The sequence below is a fragment of the Falco rusticolus genome, chromosome 1, assembly GCF_015220075.1.
Source record: "Falco rusticolus isolate bFalRus1 chromosome 1, bFalRus1.pri, whole genome shotgun sequence".
NCBI classification, from domain to species: Eukaryota; Metazoa; Chordata; class Aves; order Falconiformes; family Falconidae; genus Falco; species Falco rusticolus.
Window position 1 is genome coordinate 68462307 of NC_051187.1, and position 26092 is coordinate 68488398.

Below are 26092 nucleotides of genomic sequence, written 5' to 3' on the forward strand. Positions count from 1 at the left end.
AGCATCTGGGGCCAAAAGACAGTGTTTGAAGCTGGGGAAGGAGATTCTGTGTGGGAACCCAGTGAAAGAATGGTTAAAGAAGTGCTTCCATTGGTGTTCGCATGGGATAGGAGTTAAAGTAAGCTTCCATCCAGAAGGATAAATCTGAAAAAAAGAAATAAAAACCCTCAAAACCTGAATACTCTGTTCAGAGGATGCTGGAAGGAAGTTAGTGGCGTAATTGTTGCTGTAATACACAGACTGCATAAAGACAGAAGAGTCTTTGAAAGAGAATAAACAGCAGGAGTAAGGACAGAAACTTGGGGTTGAAGTTCTGGAAGTTATCCTAGAGGTATGGCCCAGACTGTCAGTAAATGTTGCATTTTTCCTGTTAAAGCTGGTACCAGGAGACCTTTAAGGACCTCTTTGCACCTTTTCCTGCATTTAAGACTGGGTGAGTCAGGCTCAGGCTTGGATGTCCAGCATTAGTGAAATTGAGGTTAAGACTCAGCTGCCTAAACACAGTATCTTGTGACACTGTGCATGGCACTGAATACCTTTGTTTAGGAACTGTGGTTATTCTTCCAGAATGAAAATAATTTAAGTCAGTCTGGAGACTTTACATCTTGTGACATTGGTTGTCTGTATCAGCAGGCTGAGCAAATGGATGGCTGCTTAGAGGGTTGTCTGTCAGACAAAGAATCCAGAACCTGGTGCCAGTTGGGCATCTGGAAGAGTATAACATAGAAAAGAATTAACTTGTGTTCCTGAAGACAAACTGAAGGGGATGAGAATGCTTTCCCAAACTATAACTCTTAATCCTGGACCTGGCTAGGAAAGACTTTTTTTTCCTCTGGTAAAGGAGGTAAGGAGGAAAGCTGTGGAATATTTTCTGGGATGTATTTGCGAATTCTAGTATAGGAAACAAGCAGAGGAATTTGCAATGATTCTAGCCAGGGCTACTACTCACAGAAAAGCAGTGAAAAGTTACTGCCACTTGAGTTGCTTGAGTGGGTATGGGTGGATTTGACTTTATTTCTTGGTAGACCCAAATCAGGAAAGTACAAGGTGATTTAAATCCTTTAAATCCCTCTTACCTGGAATTACAGATTTTGTACCCTTTAAGATCTCAGTACTGAATTGCATCTACAAGCTTGCCAGATTTTTCTTTTATACAGGACTTTCTATCAGTTTATGTCAGAGTGCTATGACAAGTGCAGGAAAATACTCATACGTATTTTCCTAGAAGTGGGGAAAGTGAGAGACAGTGCATGGTGTGAATTACCTGCAGCTGCTCAGCAAATTGACAGCAGTTGTAAATGCAACCTGATTCATCTAGGTTCTGATCTGTAATTTGCTTTAGTAGATTCCAGTAGAACTGTGACAAGAAGCAATTTTATAATCTTCCACTAAAAAAATTAAAATATTAAATCCACAGACTAGTTTGATTTGCTGCTAGTGTCACAGTTTTGCTGATATGTAGAAGACTTACTCAGTGTGAAGTAATCACATTTGAACTGCTTGTCTCTGACTTTACTGGGTCTTGGAGTAGGGTTGTGTTGATCAAATGATCTTCAATGCTTTTACTTCTTTAAATGTCCTTTCACGAGCCAAACTTCAGCCATAGGTATAGTCACAACAGCCAGGATTCACTTGAGGAAACAGGAATCCAGGCTGATGTGCCTGTTTCTTCCTTTCAGCTTTTACATACAGTGGATTGTTTCCCACTGGCACTCATAATGTAAAACAATGATAAAAGATTAACAATAAATAAAATATTACTTATTTTACAGTACCTGCACTTGTCTTGGAAGTATTGCCCAGAAAGCTTTGCTAATTCAGCCTTGTCTAAGTGATTCCTAGTGAAAGGACAGTTGGAGCTGGCCTGTTACATCCTTTGCTGCAGCGATCACGAAAGACTCCCAAGACCATATAATTGGCTTGATTTCTGAAAGCAGGATGGGAGTATTCCATGTAGAACTGAAATTTGTGTAGAACATGCTGTAATCACACAATAAAAATAGACAGCCTTCATCTTTGCCCTTTTCTGCTGAAACTAAAAAATCTTTTAGAAACAAAAACTTTTTGTTGCCTATACAGTGAGTTAACAAGTGGGCATGTTTCTTAAGTTAAAGATTTTTATTAAATGAAACAACAGTTTCAACTATACAACTGCTTACTTTTAATACAGCAGAGTAATTTTTCTCAGAATGACCAATTAAGAAATGCTTGTTTTAATGAGGCTAAATCAATCTACCATGTTCTTAAATTGCTTGGTATAGTTTGTAGCTCTTTTTCAGAGAAATATTTTTTGAGGTTCTTGTAGACAAAAAAGAAGCTGCAGCTTCAGAGTGTTTGAAGTTAGAATAATTATCTTTTAACTTTTCTCTGTGTTCTGTATTTTTACTGCTTTCCATTGACTTATTAAATTCTAATGTGGGACTGTTCTCACAAATGTAAATATGAATTCTGAAATTACAGGCAATTTCTGAAAGTTTGTGTATAATGGGAATGTGCTTATTTTTGTGCAGTGAAAAATAAGTTATGGGTTTGTCTCCTTAAATCAGCAGGTGCTTCAAACTAGGAATTTAAGTCAGATGTTTGTAAGCTTAATTGTTAATTATATCACTTTAATATATTTCCATGCTATGAGGGCTTTCCCTTCACTGTATTTTTCTTCCTAGTGCTTTGTTCAGTGCTAGTTTTGGAAGTCTTTGTACAGTATTGCTTCATTCCTTCTTGTGCATAGAGTTTTTTGAGAAAAAGCATGCTACTCTTCACCGGTAGAATAAATGTTTAATTTGATTCAATATATTATTGCCCTTCTCCTTTTATGTGGTTTTGATTTGATTTTAATGAATAAAAGCTGCAAGAAAGTTACAGGAAATAGTTCCTCATTTGCAGATCTACATTGTCGGTGATCATCAGCAGTTTTACTCATAGATTATACCATCCTTTCTGGGACAAGTTCCGGATTGTACACATGAACATTAAGTCTTTAAGTTATTGTTCTTTAAATAAAAAGAATGACATAGTGAATTATAATTCAAAAAGCACTACAGGCTGAGGTGCCCATTTGAAGCCACTCTTTCAAATGAATTGACACTCATTTTCAGTATTAACTAAATGCTGTAGTTCACAGTGTGTAAATAGGATAAATAATTTCAACAGAAACTGTAACAATGAAAGCTATGATAGAATTGCAGTACTGCTAGATTTCTTCAAAGCCAGTATTTTACATGTAAATTGCATGTTTCAGAAGGTTCATGGGCAATCTTTTAAAATGAACAGAATGAGATATTTAATAGCAATCTCTAGTAATACTTTCAAGAGCTACTTTTTTGTTTGTGAATTCACACAAAGCTGATGAATGCTGCTTAAGCCTCATCGTTAGTTGTCACTTACATAGTAGTTTACATTTTCAGAATGCTGTATAAACATAACCTAATTATAACTTCCAAAGTATTGATTAAATTAAATGCGGTAGAGGAGCTGGAATGAATTTTCTTAAATACAGTAGTCTTGCTTGTCAGTGGATGATACTGATGTTAAACTACATTAGCTCAGTTTATTAAAGCTATGAATACATTACATTTATTTTCAAAACTGAAGGAAATGTATATTTTTGTCCTCTGCCTGACTGCCAGGGACTTGGCACTGGAGATGCTCTTAATACCGTAATGCTTTTCTAAGCAGTTCTTCAAGGCAATTACAGAAGACAGGAAGGTGCCTTGTTTTTGAAGTCTTTACTGTGACAATTTACATTGTCGTTCAGTTTGGAAGAATCTTTAAAATTGTACTGTGTTTTGTTGTGTTTATCCTAACCAGAACACATGTAATCTCTATATTGGCTCTAGTCAGCTTAGTAAAACTTTTCTTAAGTAGTGCTTGTATTGTATCAAATATGCATTTTTGACCATTGCCTTCAAATATATTCAGAGGTCTTTTAAAATCATGTCTCTTTTCAGTATTAGCTGTGAAATAAAAGAGCCAGAAGATTCAGATCTGGTGTATTTTTCTTTAAAAATTGTTCACTATGATTTTGGTCAGAAGAGTCACTTAAGTCCTTCAAGTACTGAAAGCTTGTAGGACACTATAAATGTGAAATCATGTGTATAGCTCTGATTTTTTTTTTCCTATGTCTGAAATCAGATTTTGTTTCCTTCAGAGCACCCTGTAAATGTTTATCGGGTTTTTATGTGCTTTCCTAAAGGGTAGAGTAGTGAGCTGGTGCATAGTGAGGTGTGGGAGCAGGTAGTTCTGCCATGTCTTTTAATTTGCAAACCTGTTTGGGTGGGCGGGGCAATAAGATTGGCATGAAAAATACTTACAAATACAAGTAAATCAGAAAATACTAGTTCGTTTCTTTATAGTTCAAATGCAAGTCCGTTAATATTTTTAGAAAAGGTATTTAAAGTTAAATTTGTAATTTCATATATTCTTAATATTTATATTCATCTTAAATGCAGCATATATCTTTGGCTTCTATAGTGAATATTCTAAATGATATTTGAAATATAATTGCATTTGTAATTAAAATTATATCTGTAAACATTCTAATATTAATTCAAATAGTATATGTAGGATTAATGTTTCCATGTTACAGCACCTTTTACATTGTGATGGCTAAGGTATCTAGAGGGAGCCATAGATAATGCAGTGGTTTCATTTTTGTATTGCTTTTCCTGTCCAATTTGACACGTTCCTGAAAAAACAAATGTGAGCTAGTTGAAATTTGCATAGAGCTGTTTTGAAGTAGCATGCTAAAAATTGTCTAGCTAGTTGTCAGATTTGGAAATCAGGTTAGGAAGGGTAATTTTTAGGGTTTTGTCTTTAGCAAGACATCTTTGTAGATGATGCCAAATAGGGAGCATATGCAAACACTGAGGAAAATATTAGAATACAACGTTATCTGAAATTCATATGATAAAATAAGTAGAAAGTACTTCACTGAACAAGAACTTGTTAGTCTATGTTACTGTAAAACAAACAAAACTGGAATGGGATGCTGGGAAGTGTGATGTAGCGATGCTTCTGGGCTGCCTCTTGCTTTTCCTCAAAGTAATCTTGCTCTGAGATGTGCTCGCTTTTTCACTTTATTAAACAAATCAGGGTATAATGTTATTTTCTATGTAAGTGAAGCACTGTCAGTAACTCAAGCACTATGTATACATAAAGTAACTTGTTATTTCACAAAAAGAACCAACCCCGGTAGTTCAAGAAACACGTTGCTGACAAAATAGTTGGAAGGATTGGGGCGGCAGTTCTGTGAAAGAGTAGACTGAAGGAGTTGATAAGCCTTCTACTGTACCAAACATACATGTGAAGTAGAAAGTGACTAGATATTTTCATTTTTGTTCCTCATAAAAATTATTTTTGCTGAATTTTGGAATAAATTGTTGAATTTGGAGCAATAATGATGATGGTAAATATTTAAGTAGCCAGATTTATTTTTTCTAAATTGGTTAACTAGCTACAGGATCAACCTGCTTGGGATTCTGTAATTTTCTGTTTCAATCCTAGATGGGCAAGGCACTGTAGAGCCTGTCCCTTTCAGAGGGATCATCCTCTTCAGCACACACAGTAGTGAAGCGTTGGATTTTACAGGGCCTTCTAGAATTATTTTGTCAAGTTCTGCTACCTTTTGGTTTATTTGGCTGTGTAGCTTCTCCTCCATTCTTGGCGCCTGCCCTTGGACACTCCTAACAGCAGGAGTCAAAGGCTTCCTACATACTAATAAATTAAACCTGGGAACGTTCCTAGGAATTGGTGCTTTGTAATTTGTACTCTTGGAGAGGTCCCTGGCAGGCTCTGAGTCTGTCTTGTGTAACAATTCCTAGGCATTATCAGAATGCACTGAGTGGTTTGGAGGTTATGAAAATTTACTGATACAGATGTAAGCTGCTCTCTGCCAGCTGGCTTCAAGTGAATGGGAATGTTTCTGGGCATAGTTTCATTTGCTAATAGAGATGTAACCTGAGAATCTTCAGTTTCTCCACCTGTGCTGGCCTTGAACTATGTTCCATAGCATACTACTGGATATTTTGGAAATAAGTGATGGAGACCCAAATTAACACGACTGTAACCTTAAAAGAGGAGATGAAGGTGGGATTTTCATCCATGTTCAGTTTATAATTTCCCACAGTGGATGACACCAGATGAGATATTTGGTGGAGATTCAATCCTGTTTTCATCCCTGTTATGGTCAGTTTCATTTTGCATGTTCGTTTTCTGTGGCCCTTTCTGTGAGAATGTCCTTGAGCAGGAGGTGGGCACTTTGGATTGCGATGGCCAGATTTGAATAATTTGTTTGGAGAGAACGAAGCTTCATGGGTTTTGTTTCCTTATAATGACAGAGAATCAGAGCTACAATTAAATCCTAGAATAAAAGTTAGAAACCTTTACTTACAAATTCAAGTAACAACATTCACAGATCAGTTCAACATCTGTCTGCCTGTGAAATGTGTTTTTCCATATCTCAATTAAACCTTCTCAAGGGAAGCGTGTTAATTTTGCTAAGGTTGAGACCATTTCTTCTACAAGGCTTCTCTATGGTGTGAAGTTTCCACAATGGTTGGTTCTAGTTGTTGTCACCTCATTACAGAAAGTAGTTAGCCATACTTACTTGGTGACTTAGCTCTTACAGAACAGCTAAACTATCCAGTGGCTGAAATACCAAGTTAGCATCTTGAGTCTTTTGGCTTGTCTATATTTGAGAGGACATTTATGTATGAGACTTCTGTAATCAACTTTTAGGAACTTTCCTTGATATTTTCTCTCTGCCACATGTTTGTACTACACACCAAAATGACTTTGGAAAATACTTATCTATCAGTTAATATGTTGGTGATAATACTACAAGATGTTCTCCATGGTACTCCTGGATAATATGCATGGAGGTGTATGTTTCTGTGTACCTTTTCCATTCTCCACATGCTTCATGGCTTTAGTGCTTTCTTAAACAGTCTAGAGTTTGAGAATTGAGATAACCAGCGTCTCTGAAGAATAGTCTTTGGCTTAGATACTAAAAACTGTTGCATGCAGTGATGTCAAACAATGCTGCTTTCCTCTATATCAGCAGACAAAGTGGTGGAAGAGACCTTTCTGGAAAGTAATTGATCGGATTTGATTCATTAAACTTTAAATTTATCTCTCTGATGAACCAACCCAGGGTTGAGACCCATACAAATTAGGCCAGTTTATTGATCATGTGAGGATTTGGGACAATATCCTCAGGACTGTCTTTTAGAACTGGAAGTTTCTTGAGCTCAGCTTGATGTTGTCAGTTCTGCTTTAGAATTCTGCTGATTATATTTCTCCTTGCCTGATCAGGTGCTCTGATCTGTGCTTTTGTCTGGGCTCACTTTCTGCCCACTTCTATAAGGTAAGACAAGATGCAGCAGTAGTAAACCTGTTGGACAAGGCAGTTATTTCAGAATTGTACAAAAAGCACCAGAATGCTACATGTATTTCCAGATGTTCTTCAATCCATGTAGAATGGGTTTCACTCACTGACTTGTGTGGATGCTGCAGTGGCTTCTGGGTTGAGCACCCTTACAGTAGTCTCAAATACCCTGGCTATTAATAGGAAAAGTGATGCAAGATACACCTCAGTGGTTGAACAGACACCTTTCCAAACTACTGTATGTGCTGAAGTAGGTATTCCAGGATGTCAGGATCTGAAATCAACTAAGGTTTCATCTTTGTCATCTTTGCCCTTCACAAATAGAGAATTCTTCTGTAAGATGGGAATCTTGCCAATTTGTAGTTTCTGAAGGGTTTATTTGTGATTCAGTTTGTTCAAGGTGAGGACTTCCTCAGCAGAGATAAAGATACATGTAATTCAGTTATGTGTGTTCCAAGTACAGCTTTGGCATTTTCATGGCATTGATACAGGCCTCAGTGTTGACTCAGGGGATGTTCTGACATGTTGAAAGTAAGCATACAGTTGTGTGATTCGGTTATCTTCTAACTGTATGTTTCATTGTTTGTGCTGATAACTAAATTACTTGGGTATAAATTTTGTAGTCAGATGTGTCTTTGGAGAATGAACAGAAATTACTGCTTCTATCATTTCTTTTTGATTGAGTGGAGATGGTATAGTTCAGACCTCTGATAGGATCTTTTGCCTTTCTTCTATGGGGTATAATACAAATTCTGGCCTTATGAGAGTCAACAAAAAAAATCTGCTTCAATTATTCTCTTTGTATTTTGAAATTTGAGCACAAGGTGTATTTTTTCAGAGCACTATTCAGAATTATTAATACTTGATTGTACTGAAGTTTTGTATGAAGGAATTTGAACATCTCCACATACTATTTATTGGACTAATGTTGCACTACATGAACATATGTTTTGGAGTTCTCACATGAGAAGTCAAAGATGAAATACATGTACGGGGAGATTCTTTTGTTGTTCCCAGAGAACTACAAATAAAATTGATGGTGGAGGATCCTGTAGTTAATGTCCATGTTGTTTCCTCACAAGACAACAGGAAGTACTCACATTAGCACTGCTTTGGGAGTCCTGTAAGATCCTTTTGTTTAATACTCTACCAGTCATTTACTGATTTACAGTGGGAGTTGAGGGGGCTTTGGCTCATTCAGTAGTTTGGTTTAGTGTAGCGTGCATGTTCCAGGTCATGCACTGCAAGAGGGGACCGTGTGGCTGCACAGCCTCCCAGTCCAGATCATAACTGCATTTGGAATTGTAAGCTAACTTCACTAGACACTGCAAAGGTGTAACAGAAAGGTCTTGCAGTTGGTTATACAGGTAGCACGCTATTTGTATTAAATACTGCCTTGTTTCTGCATGAGAAGTTCGTACTTCCTTTTTTTTTTTTTTTCCTTCCATGTTTAAGGGCAAAACTGTATTTTACTTTATTGGGGACAATAAGCGTTGGTGAGAGTGTATTCTGAGTTGGGCTCTTTTGGTAGCTTGACTTTTCAAAAAGACACTGTCAAAAATCTTTAAATAATGAGTTATTTTACAGGAATGTTTCATTAAACATTGCATCTAGATAGTTGATTGAAGAGGTCTGTTTTGCAAAATTCTGTGGATAACATTAAAGACTATCTGCTTTTTATACAGAGTGTGTTACAAAGCATACTTTCTTATCATTGGTATGCTAAAAGGCGTACTTGAATTGCAGTTTTAGCTGCTCAAATTTTGGATTGGGTTTTTTAAGAAAAAATTTTTAAAAGCTGGCTAGTATTAAATCTTCCTAATAAGCAAGTCTCTCTTCCACTTAATTTGTGCTTTTGTTGTGGCTAACAAATAATTTGCTGTATGGGTTTTTCTGTACACCATTGATAGAATATATAAGCTTGTCATCCTAGTGTGCTGGAAATGCTACACTCAAATCAAGTGTTCCTTTCTGGTTTTGTATATCCTCACCTGCTCCTCACTGTAAATCACTGAGATGTCAAGAGCAGTGATTAATTAAGCTGCACGTGCAAGTGCTTTTTTTCACCTGTCAAGTAGGAAGAAAACTTACTATAGTGAATTGTGCAATGCTGTTTAAGTAATTTCTTTTTATTCCAGGCTCTGAGGTTTGCAGAAATATTTTACAGTCTAATTTTCATTAACATTTCTGTATTGATAGTATGGAGTGATTTGGGACCTATGACTACCCCAAATTATACTACAGGAAGGATTGTATTTAAGGCTCTGGGAACATAAATAATCGTGGTTTCAAGGCTGCATGCGTTTTTATCTCATGCTAGTCAAATGACTTTAAACTGGCTTATTTAAATAAACCAATTAATAGTACGTAACTACCTATCAATTTCATATTTATGCGTATGTATTGCAATATATATGTAATTTTATTGGAATTTGAAAAGCTTGGATGTTTTCCACACTCCTTGGGGCAAACAATGAAATTAAATTGTATAGTGATCTTAATCTATTATTAAAAGGTCCTGGAAAGGAAGATTACAAGGTAGATTCAGGTTTTGAATCAGTTTTGCCATTGGTTTAGCAGCGGGTGGGCAGGCAGATGCCTGCTCAGAGTAGAACCTATTGCCATTTTTCACCATTGATAGAGTAGCCTTTCAGAGTCAATGAGCTCTGTCAATGTGAGCTTGTCAAGGCTACAACTTCATAGACCTGAGAGGCGGTTTGAGAGGTCAGCCCTTTTCAGGTTTGCTGTGATGCAAATGAACTTTAATGCTTAAACAACTATTGGAATTTTTATGTCTGCTCCTTGTTCTTTTTTCTTCACAAAGTCATTGACGAGACATTCAGTGCTTTTTAAATTGGAAGTTGCATTGTGCTAAAGACCTAGTACAGATTTACGGAGGGCTGAAAGCAGTTAGATCATGTTCTTTTCATGGTGCGATTAGAATCAAATCGATTTCCCTACAGCCTTCAGCATTCAGATGGCAATTTTAACAAAGCTTGGGGGCTAGACAAGGGACAAAACGACTGAACTGAATGTTAATTACACTCTGCAGCCTTATTTTCTTTTGATTTGGAGCTGACTGGCAACTAAATTAACAAAAGTGTGACCATAACTGCTGCCCTATTTTCATTTAAAAGGAGAGCAGACTCTAAAAGGCTATCTTTACAAAGAAACAAGTGAGGTCTACTGATTATTGTTAAAGGGCACTGTCTTTAAAAACATAATAATAACAATAACCCCAAAAATACTCAGTTCCCAATTGATGTGATAAATTAGGCACTGGCACACACACACCTTCTGATAATTCCTTGACTTGTGCTTTTTAAAATAAAACATAAAAAAAATTCAGTGTAGTGATTACTCATAGATAGCAATGATCTAATTTTTAATCATGTGACCACAGTACGTGCTTAGATGTGTTTCTCCACAACCACTTTGATATTAAACTAGAGAGAAACTGATGTTTGAATGGCAAGATGTTAATATTTGGTGGGAAATGAATAATTTGCTGTCTAATTTTTATTTTACTCAGACATTCTTGTCTCTCATGACAGCATTTAGTTTGATTTGTTAAGGTTCATTTACAGTACTTGTATTTTGTAGTAGTAACAGCAAGATGCTTTCTTATCCCTTCCCCTCACCCCTCTCTGCCTTGTAAGGGAGCTGCAGCTGCACTAAGTTGTATTTGATCCTTGTCATTGCTCTGTCCTTTTGCACCTGCAGCTCTGTTGGTCTCATCATAACACCTGGCACCATGAATTATCCTCTTTTTATTCAGTCAGTAGCAAATCCCATTTAGAGCTAAGCAGTGTATATTCTGGCAGTCAAATGACCATAAATGTCAGTATGTATTTCTCAAATGTAAATATAATTGAATAATTATATTCCAAATACTGTGAAACTTTACAGCACAGAATGTCCTTTAATACTAGCATGAACGATCTTAAAAAGCTGTGCAGAACAGCTTTCAAGACTCTCTGAAGTGTCAGGTGTAGACATAAGCAGTAAAACTGCTTTAGGATCCTGTATGTTGGGTTTGCTCTTTATACATCACACATTTAGTAACACTGATTTGTGCAGTTTACTGTAACTCTGCATTTCGTTTTCAGTCTCTAAAATCTGGATATAAAAGTAACAAAAAAATTCTCTTTTGTTTGCAGTATTCCGTATTTATACTTGACCTACAGCACTGCAAAATAGTTTGCAACATTTGCAACATCCATATAGATGGATACTGGGCGATCAGTGTTTCTGCTTTGATACTTGGATCACTTCAAAATTTCCGTGGTTTTAAAGTTATAACTGCTATAAGATCCAGAAAGCATATAGTTTTTGTTCCAGAATGGTTGAACATAGTTATTTGGGCGTCATAAAATGTTGTTTCTGTTCTAGTTACTATTTAATACCAAAGAAGTTTTGATAGTACTACGGACCACCCTGTACTCAGTCACTGTCCTGTACCTCTCTCCTTTTCACACAAAAGCAGCTGCAAAACAAAGTTTTTCTAAAACCAGTCAAGAGTAAAATTCTTTCTCATTTGTCTTCCAGACACGAAGATCGATTGAGAAGTTATTAGAATGGGAAAACAATAGGTTATACCACAAGGTGAGTGCCGCAGGGAGCAGCTTCGTACTGTTGGAGTTTGAATTGCACAGTATGGAAACAGATGCTTTTGTTGAACAAAAAATATGAAAGGTGGACAAATGGGCTAGTCTGTGTGCTGCAATAAAATACAGCTCATTTTTCTTCTTTTTCTTTCCTCCTTGTCTAGCTGTGCTTGCATTGGAGACTAAGCAAAAGGAAATGTGAAACGAATAACATGATGGAATATGTAAGTTAAAGGGCTGTTTTGTGAGTTTCTCTATTAAATGATCATTTATTTTGCTTCTGATCTTATTCTTTTCATGATTATTAATCAGTAAAGGTGTCAGGAGCTTAATCGCCTGAGTGCAAGGATTTTCTACGGTTCACAGATGCATGGTTTCATGTGCAGGACTGATTTATAAAGTTATGAATGACTTGAAAACAAGGCTTCACTGTGTTCTGAAAAATAATAAATTAATTGCCAAGATAAAATGGCTTGAACATGTGCTGATGGAGTGTGAAATTTTAGATGCTGTATAAAGAATCACCACAACTTTGGTTACGCAGCAAGTCAGATATGGCTGTTTTATATAATGTTAATCAAGTCTAAAAGTATGGAAGAAGACCTTTCAACTAAGCTGTTGGAGCTTAAGAAGCCTTTAGCCTTTTTAGATTTTAACTGCCCCTTACCTCAGCTGTCGTGAAAGTATCTTTATCTCTTAATTGGTGTCACTAAAATATTTTTAAGTTAGTCTCTGGAGTTCTGACTTCAGTCTTTGACTGAGACTCCATAAGCCCTTCTTGGAACTATACAGTGAGAAGTTATAAGTGGTTTAAAATGAATGATGTCCAATGTGGGATTTCAGTTTGTTTAGCTTGCAACCTTCTTGCTATTTTTGGTGCTGTTTTTGTTTCCATTTTCAAAATACCTTGGCAGTACATAAATAGGATGAAATTAAGCTGTTAAAATGTAAGAAACATTAGAATTTGTGTAATTTCTTTTAATGCTCTAGGAAATAGGTGGCAGGAAGGGTTAACTGTTTTAAAATAAAGATTAGCCTTTGAGAAATATCTACTGTATTAGTTCTAACATATCTGTGATCTTTCATTACATGTTACTTTGTCTGTTCTTCAAAACAGCAAAGCTGTCATGCATATAAAAATTTTAAAATTTATTAAATAGTTGGAAACGATACTAAAATATTTTTTTTAATCTTCCCCTTATCCCTGTTTCTACATTAGACCTTAATTCTAGCCTGAAACATAAGATCTTTAAAATGCATTTTTTACAGTGATTATTCAGTTCACTGAATAAGCAGACTTTTTGTAACATCTGTTCTGCAAAATTTTTTGGTTTAGTTGTATGAGATGTGACTGAAAATGGAATAAAGCAAATGTCAGAAGGTAGATTAGAGCTTTAGCTAAATTAAGGGTTTTTAAACTTCACTGAATTTTGTTTTTCTGAAGGAAAGCATTGTCACATCCAATGTTTTGCAGATTCAATTGGAAAAAAGCCACATACTATGTTAGTTTGTAAATGCTGTGGCCCAGCAACATTTACAGATGAACATTAATGCTATTAAATACAATTTAAAATCAGTTGACCTGTTTATAAAAGCATGGGCATATAGTTTTACAGAATAAGGATCAAAGATTTTATTTGTTGTTTGTGGAATGTCTAATACATTAACTCTGGATAAATTTAATGAGAAAATTTTTACAAAACTTCTCTGTACCATTTTATCATTTTCAGTGAACTGATTTGCTTATCTCTTAAAAACTGCCCTTAAAGTTGTGTTCGTGATTTAATTTTAAATAATAACACTTATCCTCAGGTTTTTAAAAACAGGTGATTTAAATTACTCTTGTACCCAAAACTTGGTGCTTTGCCAACTTGAGATTTGAAATCCACTATTGCAGACATTAAATTAAGTAAATAATTACATAGGTGAAATAAAGACAAGATAGTTTTACACCTTTGGCGTAAACACAGTGTTCCAGCTTTACTTCTTGCTTCCTTTTTGAAACTTTGCCTGAATATCAGAAGCCCTGGTACTTCTGAAGCATCCAGTGGTTGACTCATGTCAATGATCAATGAATTCTGAGCAGTTTGCATTGCTGCTGAAAATAAGTCACTTCTGAGTATCTCAAAAAAGAAACTTATACACCTGGTTTTGATATACATTATTTCAAAAGTGTTTGCCTTGGAATTAAAATCAGAAACTGACTTCTTTTCTGATGTTCAGTATGCTATCGGAGATAGAAGGGTTCACTCTCTAAGCAGCAAAGTTGTGTTCTCCTTTACAATCAAAAACATTCAAAAATTTTTCAGACCTCTTCAAAAGGCAAGTTCCCCTTACAAGTAAATAAAATCCTTAGTTATGTCACCAGATGCACTTATTTGTTTATAAATACAAACATCCTGCTGTATTACGACTCTCTAAAGAAAGAAAATGCAGAGGTGAACATTTTCTTCAAGCTTTCTATTTAAAGTAGGATAAATACTTGGGCAGTATTCTGGTCTGTACCCTACCATGTGTACGTAGCTCAGAAACACATAGTTTACATTTGAATCAGGACCCTAAGAATAATCATACAAAAGCATTAGTTAAGCTTCTTGTTAACTACTTGCAGATTTGTTAGATACAGGAACTTTGCAAAGGTTAGTACACTTTCTATACAAGTTTGGTACTATAAACTTGACTTACCTACCTTAAGTGGAAACAATTTTGAAGTAAAGGGACTTGCATGTGTAATTGAAAATTAACTTTACATACATTGTGCTTTCTGTGTTTTGGTTTTTTTAAATGAATACATTTATCTCTTTCATAATTTTTCCTAATAAAGTAATTTAATTATGTTAAAAAATAAGTACTTATTAGCTTATTTCAGTTTGTTTAGATGTGTTAGGTATGGGTAGGCAAACTTTTCCAGTTGAATTTGGTTCTTTAAGACTTCTGTTTTTTTGCCCCAAAACAATTATATCAAACATGACTTTTCTAATGGTTTCCTACCTAACAAGAGCACTGTGGTCTCTGATAGTCATTAAAACTTGATGTACTTCAAAAAACTCCACAACAACAACCAAACAAAAACAAACAAAGCGAAACAAAACCCAAAGCCCACCTAGCAAATTATAATTGTGATAGATAATAGGATTGCTGCCATCTTCCGTTTAATATATATTTGTTTTCTTTTTATACAGGTCATCCTTATAGAATTTTTACCAAAGACACCGATTTTTCGACCAGATTAGCATTTGATTTATTTATAGAGACTTATTCAAGTATGTTGTCTTTCCAATGGTGCCTTGCTTGGTGCTCTCCTGGTGGTGACATAGCATTGGTTCTACAGAATCTTGTGGTGTTTTCATTCTTTTTTTTTTTTTTTTTAATAAGAGCGTGTTCTAAGTGCATTTGGTCAAATTCTGCAAAGTAATTTCACACAAATGTTAACTACCACTTAAGTTATTGTTACTTTTGCTACTTCTGTTTATTCATGTATCTTGATTTTCAAAGTCTTTTATATGTGTGCGCGCGTGCGTGTGTACATACATATATATTACTATAAATACACAGCTGAAAATGGTATACAAGTGAGCAGGTATTTTTTTATCCCAAAAGACACAACTGATTGACTGTACATTGTATAAGTCCTTTTAATCATTCATTTACATGCTGAAGTACCTTCTAAGATCTTCCTAAACTTTTGTCAGTAACTAGTCAATTGTAAATGTTCCTATTTCTTTTTGGGATATCAGCTAGCCTCTTCCAACAAAAGGAGATGAAGTTCTTTTTGGAACCCAAATGTCATTGCATTAGTAGAAATCTCTGTGCTTTTCATGAAGAAGTCCTGTCAGCTGGTTCTGAAAAAGTTCTAATTTAAAGATTAAAAAAAACCACAACAAAGCAGCAAAATAGAATTATTTTACTCAGACTAGAAGAATGGCTGAGGCAATTGCATGCATCTGGTTAGTAGAATTAAAGTTCACAAAAATATATTAGTATTGCAGTTTATAATGTAGCTGTCTTAATTCAGGCTAAGGCCATGTATCAGCTTTATTCCTACTGTTTACCAGGTCCTGTACAGGAGTGCAGAAGGATTTGTTTTACTAAAACTTACTGTCCAAGACGACCTTTCAGGGATGGGATTGTGTTTTTTTTTTTTGTTTTAAAGCCACATAAACAGAAAAGAGTTACTAAAGAAATCTTGAACAGTACAGTTCCAGATGCAAATGCAGATGCTGTGTATTAAAAATAATCAAAGCAGGGTACACTGGGCAACAGTGTAAGTTTAAATGTGTTAGATAATTATTGCACCCTTGCTTCTGCTCATTTTGGTTTACAAAGCTTATTTTCTGTGCAAGTATAATAATTTTAACTGGATATATGGTGTATGCTTGGGTCAGGCCAGTTGCATTTTGTTGTCTTCTACTTATATCTTAGTTGTACATATCTTTACAGGTAGTTTTTTTTTCTTTTTATTGCAACTCAATCATATTTTTAAATTTGCTGTAGGTATCTGAAATTACTGTACAGGAACATTAATGTAAGTTAAGATATGTTCCTTGTACAGTTGTGGTAGCAAGCAATAATGTGAATATATGAAAAAACAGATATACTCTGCTTAATATTTGTATGAATGAAAAGTTGATACCACTACAAGAATAATCTCTTTTTAATCTTTTAAATACAAGTTTTATTTCAAGGTAATGTATTACAGATACCTTGATGCTGTGAACTATTTTTCTATATCTTCGAAATATTTATTCTCTGTAAAATATGCTCTAGTGAGTATTATATTCCTAAATTGTTGATAGTGGGAGTGGTCTAGAAAGTTTTAAGTTTTCTTAAATCTAAGCCTTCTGTATCTGTTCCCAAAATTCATCCTTTGCTCAGCTTTTGTCTGTGGATTTCTCTGTTCATTTTGAAAATAGTTCAGCCATGCTTTTCATGGAAGCTTACAAGTGTGTTTCTTTGACTTGATGGAATACGATTTTTAATTAACAAATACCGGTTTTGTGCTGCCTCAGTCTTCTGGGTCCCACAATGGTTTCTCCTTGCAGTAACTGGTTATAATTTTTTTTAAAATCAATTTCAGCTGCTTCTTTAGTACAAACCTGGCTCTGCAGCATTCCTCCTCTCATCTAGAGTATGAATTATAATCTTGGACCAGTTTTGGGGTATGAGGGAGGCCAGAAGCCTAATATTGATGGCAGCTGAAGTTGTGGAGGCTGGAGGTGTAGGGGAGGGGTTGAAATTAAACAGAAATGATAACTGGTGATAAATACTGATGACCAGAAACATACATTAATTTCTTCAAGTGTTCGTTTTCAATAAAATGAATATTGAAACATATAAGGCCTAGATTTTACTACCAGAATTCCCAGTTGACTGTATAGATAGGTCATGGATGCAGTTTTCCATTGGTAGTTCACTAGCATGGAGGGATAGGATGGATATGGCTTGTGATACATTCATAGCAGCACCGCATTCAGCGTGAGCTCTTTGCCTTAGTTTACTACTGAAACTTTCCATACTACATTCTATGACACCGCAACTACCTTGCCAGCAGCACCCAAACCTACCTACAGTAAAGCTAATTTGAGCACAATGTGTGCTGAAACCAGAGTAGTGAACAGTGTGGCTTACAGGTTTACAAAGAGTATCTTGTTAGTAAAGCTTCCACATAAGTGGTAGTACTGGTTAAGATCCTGTCAATGTTTAGGTGCCTCTGCAGTCATTTACTTGGTTAGCAGGCATTTTCTGTATTTTAACAATGACTTTCTCTCTGAGAATTCTAGTATAGGGGTGCGAAGTAGACCTCTGAGCAAATAAAAAGTTAAATCCCTTAGTAAGGAGGATAGACTAATTGCCTCTTAAAGCATTTCTGATATTTTATTAAAACAATGTCTCTGATATAAAGTAAAACCAGGAAACCTGAGAAACTCTGTGTGTGTGTGTGTCTATCTCTGTTTTGCTCAAGTGTTAGTCCTCTGATGAGGTGGAACCCTCACCTAGTAAGAATGTTAAAACATTTTCATACAATCCCTTTAGATTCATTAATTATAACGATAGAAATTGATCATGGCAGGAACTTTATATCATAAACTATTTAATGCCTGCAGCAGTCATCAGGATTTTCCTTTGATGTTGTTTCTAAAATACTAAATTATTTATTTTGTGTGCTAGTGAGAGCACGTACATTACCTTTTTTTGTCCAACTTGCAAAGAATGAAGTTGCAACAGTTTGAGCAGGCCGGAAGCTATGGTAGGGCTTACAGGACACAGTCTACGCTGCTGAAATAAATATTACATTGTACTAACTTGTTCAGCTTCTTGCAACTCAACAATTCCTAGAAATAATCTTTTCTATTTCCAGTTTCCTTGAACAGTAAGGGTTAGGTACCCACTTGATAATAAGCATTTAACAAATGCTAATTATGTCTGTCTCACTTTAGCCTGAAAAACTAATGCTGAAGGCACCAATGATTCCCTGTTAAAGTTAATTATTATTTTTAGATACGCTGGCCTTTAACTGGCCAATAAAGATTGCTTTCTTACTCTTTCAAATCTTTTAGTGATAGGTAGTGATAGGTAGAAATAAGTTCTGGGGCAAAAAGGCTTTTTGTCTGACCCTACATGAATAATTCTGTAGAGCTCATCTGGTGTTAAATAACTATTTGAAGTTTATACTAGGATTGGCAGACTTCACCAGAAATTAAAATATTTATGGAGATAGGTTATAGGAAGTCAGTAATTTTTTTTGGTAATAGCTTAGTAAGAATCATTTCAATAAACTATGTATGCAAATCCAGAATTTCCCATGATACTCAAAAGAGTAGATTGTAAAAACTTTTTACAGTACTTAGATGTATATTATAATCTCTGTATCAATTTCTTAAATGATACTTTTTTGTATATATCAAGACAATGGTGTTTAAATATAATACTCTGTCTCTGAGGTACATGCTTGCTTAAAACTAGTTTTTCATTCTTTTTCTAAAAGTCATTATTTAGCCCTGAAGATTGTAGGGAAGAGCTTTAAAATGCAATCTGTAACTTCTCAGAAGTCAGAAGGCAAAGAAAAAGAACTTGTCTTTATTCACTTCCCTCCACTCCCCACCCCAAAGTCTTAATTTTAAATCAGTCCCCTTGTTTTGGGAGCCCTAGCTTATGGTTTTTGAGCAGCTGGCAATAATGCAAATTGTCCACCAAAAAAGCTCCATTTGTATTCTGAACAATTTAAAGAGATCACTTTAACTGAAGAAGCAAAAGCCTTGTTTAGCAAAGAAAATCCCTGCTTTTAAATTCTCCCAGCACTGCTGTTGAGTAATTAAAAGAAGGATCATGATGACCCTACATTAGGTCAAAATCCAGATGATTTTATGTAAAGGAAATGCTGAATTAGAGAGGTCACAGAGTCCCAAATGTCTTGGATTCATAGTAGTGACTTATTAAGGATAAGTGGTGCTGGCTAGTTTTGTATCAGTGACTAAAATAATTTATGTTGGTCTTCAGCAACCTTGCTTATGAAAAGAAAGCATTTTAGAAATAAAATCTCTATTCATCACTGCTAATCTGCTGTAATTTCTGTGCTTCTCCCTAAAGCCACATTGCATTTCCATCACAAACAGCTAAGTGTATGATCGTTATAATGCCTTTAATAGCCATATTGTAGGTAGAAATATTAACTTCTCAGGGACTAATAGGAAATATGAAAATGGAATTAATGAGCTGAATGCCTATCTGCACGAAGGCTTACTTTGCAAATGGCACCCCACAAAGCTTCTGATTGTATTATGCATGACCATTGTGAATGTTATCAATATACAGCTATGAGAGCTCCCTTCACCCTGTATTGTTAGGCTGCTGAATGTTAAAAGTATGTTGGATAAGGATAAATGAAATTTTTTTGCTGATTTGGATAGAGTGATTATTTCTAATGGTGCTACCTTTTTAATTCCTGTGTTTATTCTTTGTAAAGTTCTCTCTGTAGGCTGGGTGAATCAGGGGATACTGGTGTACTGACAAAACAGTATCGTTCTTAAGGAAGTGGAAAAATTTTGAGGGGAGAAGTATGTGAAGCAAAAAAATTCACTGCTGAAATCATGCATTTGTTGTTCATTAGTTACAGATAGCTACTTGGGTTGTTTTGTTGGTAACAGTATTTTGCAGTTTATTAATTTTTGAACTTCATCTTTTTGCACACTGATGTTTCAGTCAGCATGGACTGAATTAGAGACTAACCTTGAAGACTTAAAAAAACAACCAAAAAAACCTCCTTGCATGAAACTTCATATGTTGGCAGTTGTGCTGGTGTATGTATCTCTACCATGTGACACCTGGGTAATACATCTTTCATAAACTACATTTTATTGTTCTCATGGAAGAAGTCCTTTTAAAATATTCCTCTGCTTTGTTTAGCTCATATTACATTAATAATTATTTTTTTGAAAAAAGACTCATAAATGCTTGTTTCCTCAGAATACAATGGACCATTAGGAAAGGTTTAGCGAGGCAAAAGATGAAATGTAGGAACTGGAAGAAGCAACATCCAAAAGACTGAATTTGGGGATTAGGTTTGGAATTTTGACTTTGATGATAAATAGCTTTGAACTGAACGAAATGGTATGGAATAACGAAAAGTAAAAGTTAGCAATCCATTTCAGTAATTTTGTAGAGTGTCTTAATTTCTGTTACATTTTTTGATTTGAGTAAGTGTGTTATTGATTTATTTTGGTTATGCCTGAACTGATAGACAATTCTGCTATTGTGCTGATTTTGAGGTAAGCTTCCTTCTAAACTCAGCATCTCTTAGTTGAAAATATCCAGACCAAAACGGAATCGCTGAGAGCTGCCCAATGAGTAGAGGACAGGCTCTTCCTAAGCTGGAGCCTGTAATGCATGGCTGATTGTTTCCAAAGAAAATTCTTGACTTGTCCAGACAGCTCCTGGCATGTGACAGTGTATCTAAGGCCCAGGAATAGGATCCAGTTAGGACAGTTTAGGTTCAGGTAAGTAAGAGAGGCTTTTGTAGTTAGTGGCAGCTTTTATGGAGAAGGGAACCATTGACAAGTGCTCACTTTTGGAGGGCAGATAGTAGATTTTTATAATGTTTATTGAAATATGTTTGCGTGTTCTCCCCCTTCTCTCCCTGCCCCCCCCCCTCCCCGCACCCCCTTAAAACTTCATCATTGAAGGTTATTTTACCTCATGTTGAAAACTAGACTTGGTAGTTAGCTCATTTTTTTTCTGTTACAGTTCTTTTAGGTTTGGGAATCCATTTTTTTAAATCACATTTAGAATTTTTTAAAAAAAGTCAGATAGCCTCACAACTGATAATTTTTAGTGGCTCTATGTTTAAACTTGATCTCATTGTACCAATATAAATATCTCACTCATCCACTCTAAATGTTTCTCTCTGATCCTTCTGTGCTTGCAACAGGCTTTCTAACTTGTTAGGAGTGCTTGCAACAGGCTTTCTAACTTGTTAGGATATGCACTGTACCTCCTTGTTATTGTCAATGAGCAGTTTGGTTTAGTGAGATTACAAGGAATGCAGAGTAGTTCCTGATTTGAAGAGTGTAACTTGGATTCTTCTTTCCATAAAAAAACCAAACCTGAGTGGCAATCGGAATACAAAACTAATTCCAAACATAAATTTTAAGAACAGTAAACGACAAAACAGTGCCTAAATGCTGTGTGCTAAATTTGTTCTGTCTAATTCATGTTGCTTTAAACGAATTTGCAGAGAATTGCATAGGATTGTGTGTGCTTAGGAAAAATTTGTTAAATGTCTGAACCAGTAGCGGTAAATAAATCACTGAAAGGATGTTATCTTTCAAGAAGGTCAACTTAAAAAACAGTGTTTTGGACTATGTTAAAAATCCATTTCAGGCAGAAAATGCGTAAGCAATAATTCAACTTAGAACTGGATATTAAGGAAGCTGCTATTTATAGAGAGGCTTGATGGTAATTTTGCCTGTTGGGCATCTCCTCTCATCAAGAGTTTAGAAATACAGGGTTGCTGTGATTTCCACTATTGTAACATTCCGCTTCAAATATTTAAGTCTGGGTGGGAGACTGAAAGCTTAGAGGCCAGTACTGTGTTCACACGGTGCACGGCATTGGGAGGAGAAGGTAGGAAGAAAAGGATTTTTTTTTTTTTTTAAAGGCTGCACAATTGTATATATGCATATTTAAGAGTATTTAACCATGTCTGCTAAATTACTGAAGTTAATCTATTGTTGAATTATAGAATATTATTTAATGCATCCACATCATTTTTTCCTGACCTGACCCAGAATTGGAATGGACTCCAAAATTTTTTTTAAAGCATTTCTTAAGTTGTATGTATTATAAACAAATAAAAGACTTGTTAACCAATCCACTAAGCCTTACTGGTTTTTGTCTATCCAGTATGTTAGGGGGTGGGGGTGGTAGGGAGGGGAAGAAAAAGAAAAAACCCCGAAACTTCTGTGTTATGATACAATGGTGTCTCCTAATTTTCAGTTGATACTTTTGGTCTGAATTGGGGGTGGGTGGATTTAAAACGATTTGGAGTAATTCAGGTGACTCTGGGACTGGAGTTAACCAAGTTTAGAGGCATTGCCTGCCTTAAGTGTTTCAGACTGGCTTTTCATTAAGTCCACATTTAGAGTTCTTTAAGCTTTTCAAGCCCTACTGGTGGTAGAATTTATTATACGTATCACCATTATGGTTGGATAGTAATGTTGAAGCTGTGTATATGCTTTTTGTAAAAAAATACAGTAGGGTTCTGAGATATACAAGATATACTTTCCATCTAGTTAAGGCACACCCCATTTATTCAGAAAGGAATCGCCGCCATCTGTGTAATTCCCGCATCTCTAAGATGCTCGGGTCCGAAGGGCCGGTTAACCCGAACCTTGCGAACAAAGGTGTGCTCCGGGGACCGTCTCGGTTCTCTCAACCCAGCCGCTTTCCTTTGCGTGGAACATTTTACAGCTCTTCGGTTACCCTAGCACGGCGATCTGAACAGGCTCTTCATAACGCGCGCTGTCTGTGCCCTGTAACGTGCGTGCGTGTGTGTTCCAGCGGGGCCGTGCAAAAAGCGCGGGCGGGGCGGGCGGCGCTGCCCGGCGGTGCGGGGCGTCCCGGGTGTTGTAATTCGGGCTTGCAAAGCGGTATGATACAATGTTACTGAGCAGAAAAGCGGACGATAGATTTAATGTAGCCAATTGTGTACTTCTGAAAAAAAGAGTAACTGTTCAGTGTGAGTTAATTTTGGATTTTTTCAGCATCTTTCTTTTCGGCTTTGTGCCGCATTCTTCTAGACAAATGCGTATTCCATGTGGGCCACTGTTCTGCTAAATGCTCTCAGTTCTCCTTTTGCAATCAAGATTATGTTGCTAAGGAGATTTTGCTTTTATTGGTGCCATTGATTTGTGTTAATACGTTTTGAATACCTCTCGGTATTCTTCCGTAGACAAGGCCAAAAGAAAAACTTCCCTGAGTTTCCCAATTTACATTACAAATGGAGCGGTGGTGTAATGAAGCCGATATAAAGTGGGCAGTTGAAAGGGAACTAAAGAAGGGCACTCAAGTGAGAAATGAAGAAATGTGCCGAGAGCGGTCTGCGGGCCGCCTCCGGCCCAGCTGCGGGAGCGGGCCCGGGCCGGCGCAGGGGCAGCGGGGACGGCCCGCGCCTCCGGCCGCCGGACCACCCACCCGCCGCGGCCCGGCTCCGTGGATTACGCCGCCGCTTCCGACCGGCCGCCACAAAGCGCGCCCCCCGCCCGCCGTCCCGGGGCCCTCGCCCGCCGCCCCTCGGGGCTGCCGTGCCCGCAGCCGGGCCCCCGCTCCGCGGGCAGCCGCCCCCTCGGCGGGAGGCGGGAAGGCTCTGGGGCGGCGGAGCGTGGGCTCGGCCTCGGCGGGCCGCCCCGGGGCCCAGCGCCCGCCGCCCTCGCACCCTCCGGGTGGGCGCCCTCGCACCGGCCCCGCCGCCCGGGCTCTGCGATGGGGCACGGGAGCGCAGCGGGACCTGCTGTGTCCCTGTGCCGCCGGGGCCGGGCTGTGGCCGGAGCCCGCCCCGGGGCACTGCCCCTGCCAGGGGCGGCGGGGCTGGCCAGGCACTGCCTCAGCCTTCCACCTCTGCCCGCGCGTTAGGAACAGACAGCCCCCCGGCCCCAGAACCAAACCAGCCCACCAAACTAAAAAGAAAAAACAACACTTTAAATTAACAAAACACAATTTGAGAACACCCAAAGCCTTTGAACTTTGTGCTCGTAGATGACTCCGCTGAGGACAAGCCCCAGGAGGACACTGGGCCTCCCGCCCTCATGTTGGTGATCGGTGGACGGGGACCTCCCCTGGCTGCTCTCGCTCTTCCGCATTACACGGGCGAGCTCCTGAAGGACTCAAAGACCTGGCACGAAAAGATTATTCAAAGAACATTCACACCAGAAAGCCAAAGACTGTTCCCATCTTCTGGGATCTGCCATCACAGAAACCTTCTGGCTGCGGTGATCTAAACCTCTGCCCCCTGGTTGGTGTCAGGATGGCATGGTGAAGGCCTGGGTCTGTGTCCATGAACAAGGTACAGGAGCCTTTGCTGAGCAATGTCTGTGCTTGCAAAGCGCCTTGGTGGTTGCACTGCAGATATTCAGAGGTGAGGACTTCTGTTGCCTAGCCCTCGGGTGTCCCGGGGAAGTGCTGTGAGCCCTGTGCTAACCAACCAGCTGGGACAATAACTGGTTTCGGCACCTGCTTTAGGTTTTGGTTTTCCCCTGACGTGGGGAGGTGAACCAAAGTCACAGTGTCGCTTGACTTCTGATCCAAAGGAGCAAATGTGTTTCGAGATGGAAAGGGTTGCTCTGCCTTTTGCATCAGGACCAGCAGTCTGCTTGATGTTGTATACTGCTTACTGCGAAAAGGTCCCGTTGCACTTATGTAGGCTCGGCTTCTTTCTTCACATTGCTCCACGTTGTTCAAGCCAGAGGTCTTCATTCTCAGACTGTTATTCACGTTATATGTAGCATAAACTTTCTTTCTGGCACTCTCACTCTCTGCAGTGTTAAGCTCCTGCCAGTAGGATAGGAACTCAGGCTTGCTGAATAGATGGGAGGAGGAAAAAAGCTCAGCCTTTCTACCTGTTCTTCTGCGTGACCTTCTGAAGACTCCAGGTATTAAATGACTTACTCCTGTTTGTGTGCCTTTGAATATCTGGATCTTGAGCGGTATTTCATAAGGAGAGAGAAATGTGTAAGGATAGCTATTCTATCTAAATTATGCAAAATCATTTCAGCAGTAGGTTTTACTCAGGACTTTGTGCTATTCTGCATTAATTTCACAGTTCTAAGTGAAATCCTTCATTGTGTTTCAAAAGCACGTGCCCAAATGCATTATCTTTAATATGCTTTTTCATACCTTTTCCAACACAGTCCGTGGAAAGTGCCTGTTTTTATATGAGATGAGTTTTTCAGGTTAATGAGGATAAGGCACAGAATTCCTACCGTATTGTGTGCCATTGAATATACAGTAGAAATAAATTAAGAGAGACAGACAGTGTTTTAAAATCCTCTTTCATTTAGGCATTTTGTTTAGCATTCAGAACACAGCCACATTACATGATTAGCTGATTTTAATGAGTGTCCTCTAATCAGTTAAATGAAAGTGTGTGGAAAACCTAAAAAGATTACTTTATATTTGTGGAAACAGTCTGTTTACATTATTATACCTCAGCTAAGAGGATACTTGGCATGTATGATGCATCTAAGAGAAAAATGTGGAAGGCCAAAGAGACCTTGAAGACAATTGGATCCAGCCCATTCTCTCTCTCCTCACAATGCAAGCTCTGATGACTTAGTATTTTAATTAATGTCAACCCTTACCATCAGTGCTCATGGGAACAATCATTAAACCAACACAAAAACATTTTAAATGGCTGGCAACCTACCAGATACTGAGCTAAGCATTCCCATGGTAGAGTGGATGGTTTCATAGCCAATTCAGCACTGGATTAAATACGTTCTCTAATAGTACTGGCTCGAAAGGCTATTATTTTTATACTAAACAATGCAGTATGGTTTCTAAGTTCTTCTATTTTAAAATGTTTTTATATTTACTTCCCGACACTGGTATC

General features: G+C 37.4%; 1 protein-coding gene across 1 annotated transcript in view; it reads left to right on the top strand.

The window, feature by feature from the left end:
* CHIC2 (cysteine rich hydrophobic domain 2) overlaps positions 1-22360 on the top strand; it is a 31670-nt gene extending 9310 nt beyond the window's left edge. Inside the window, exons 4-6 of the mRNA XM_037383148.1 lie at positions 11933-11989; positions 12156-12215; positions 15174-22360. Coding sequence (XP_037239045.1) covers positions 11933-11989; positions 12156-12215; positions 15174-15224 — 168 coding nt within the window. The 3' untranslated portion in view covers positions 15225-22360. The remainder of the gene's footprint in view (positions 1-11932; positions 11990-12155; positions 12216-15173) is intronic.
* The last annotated feature ends 3732 nt before the right edge of the window (positions 22361-26092 follow it).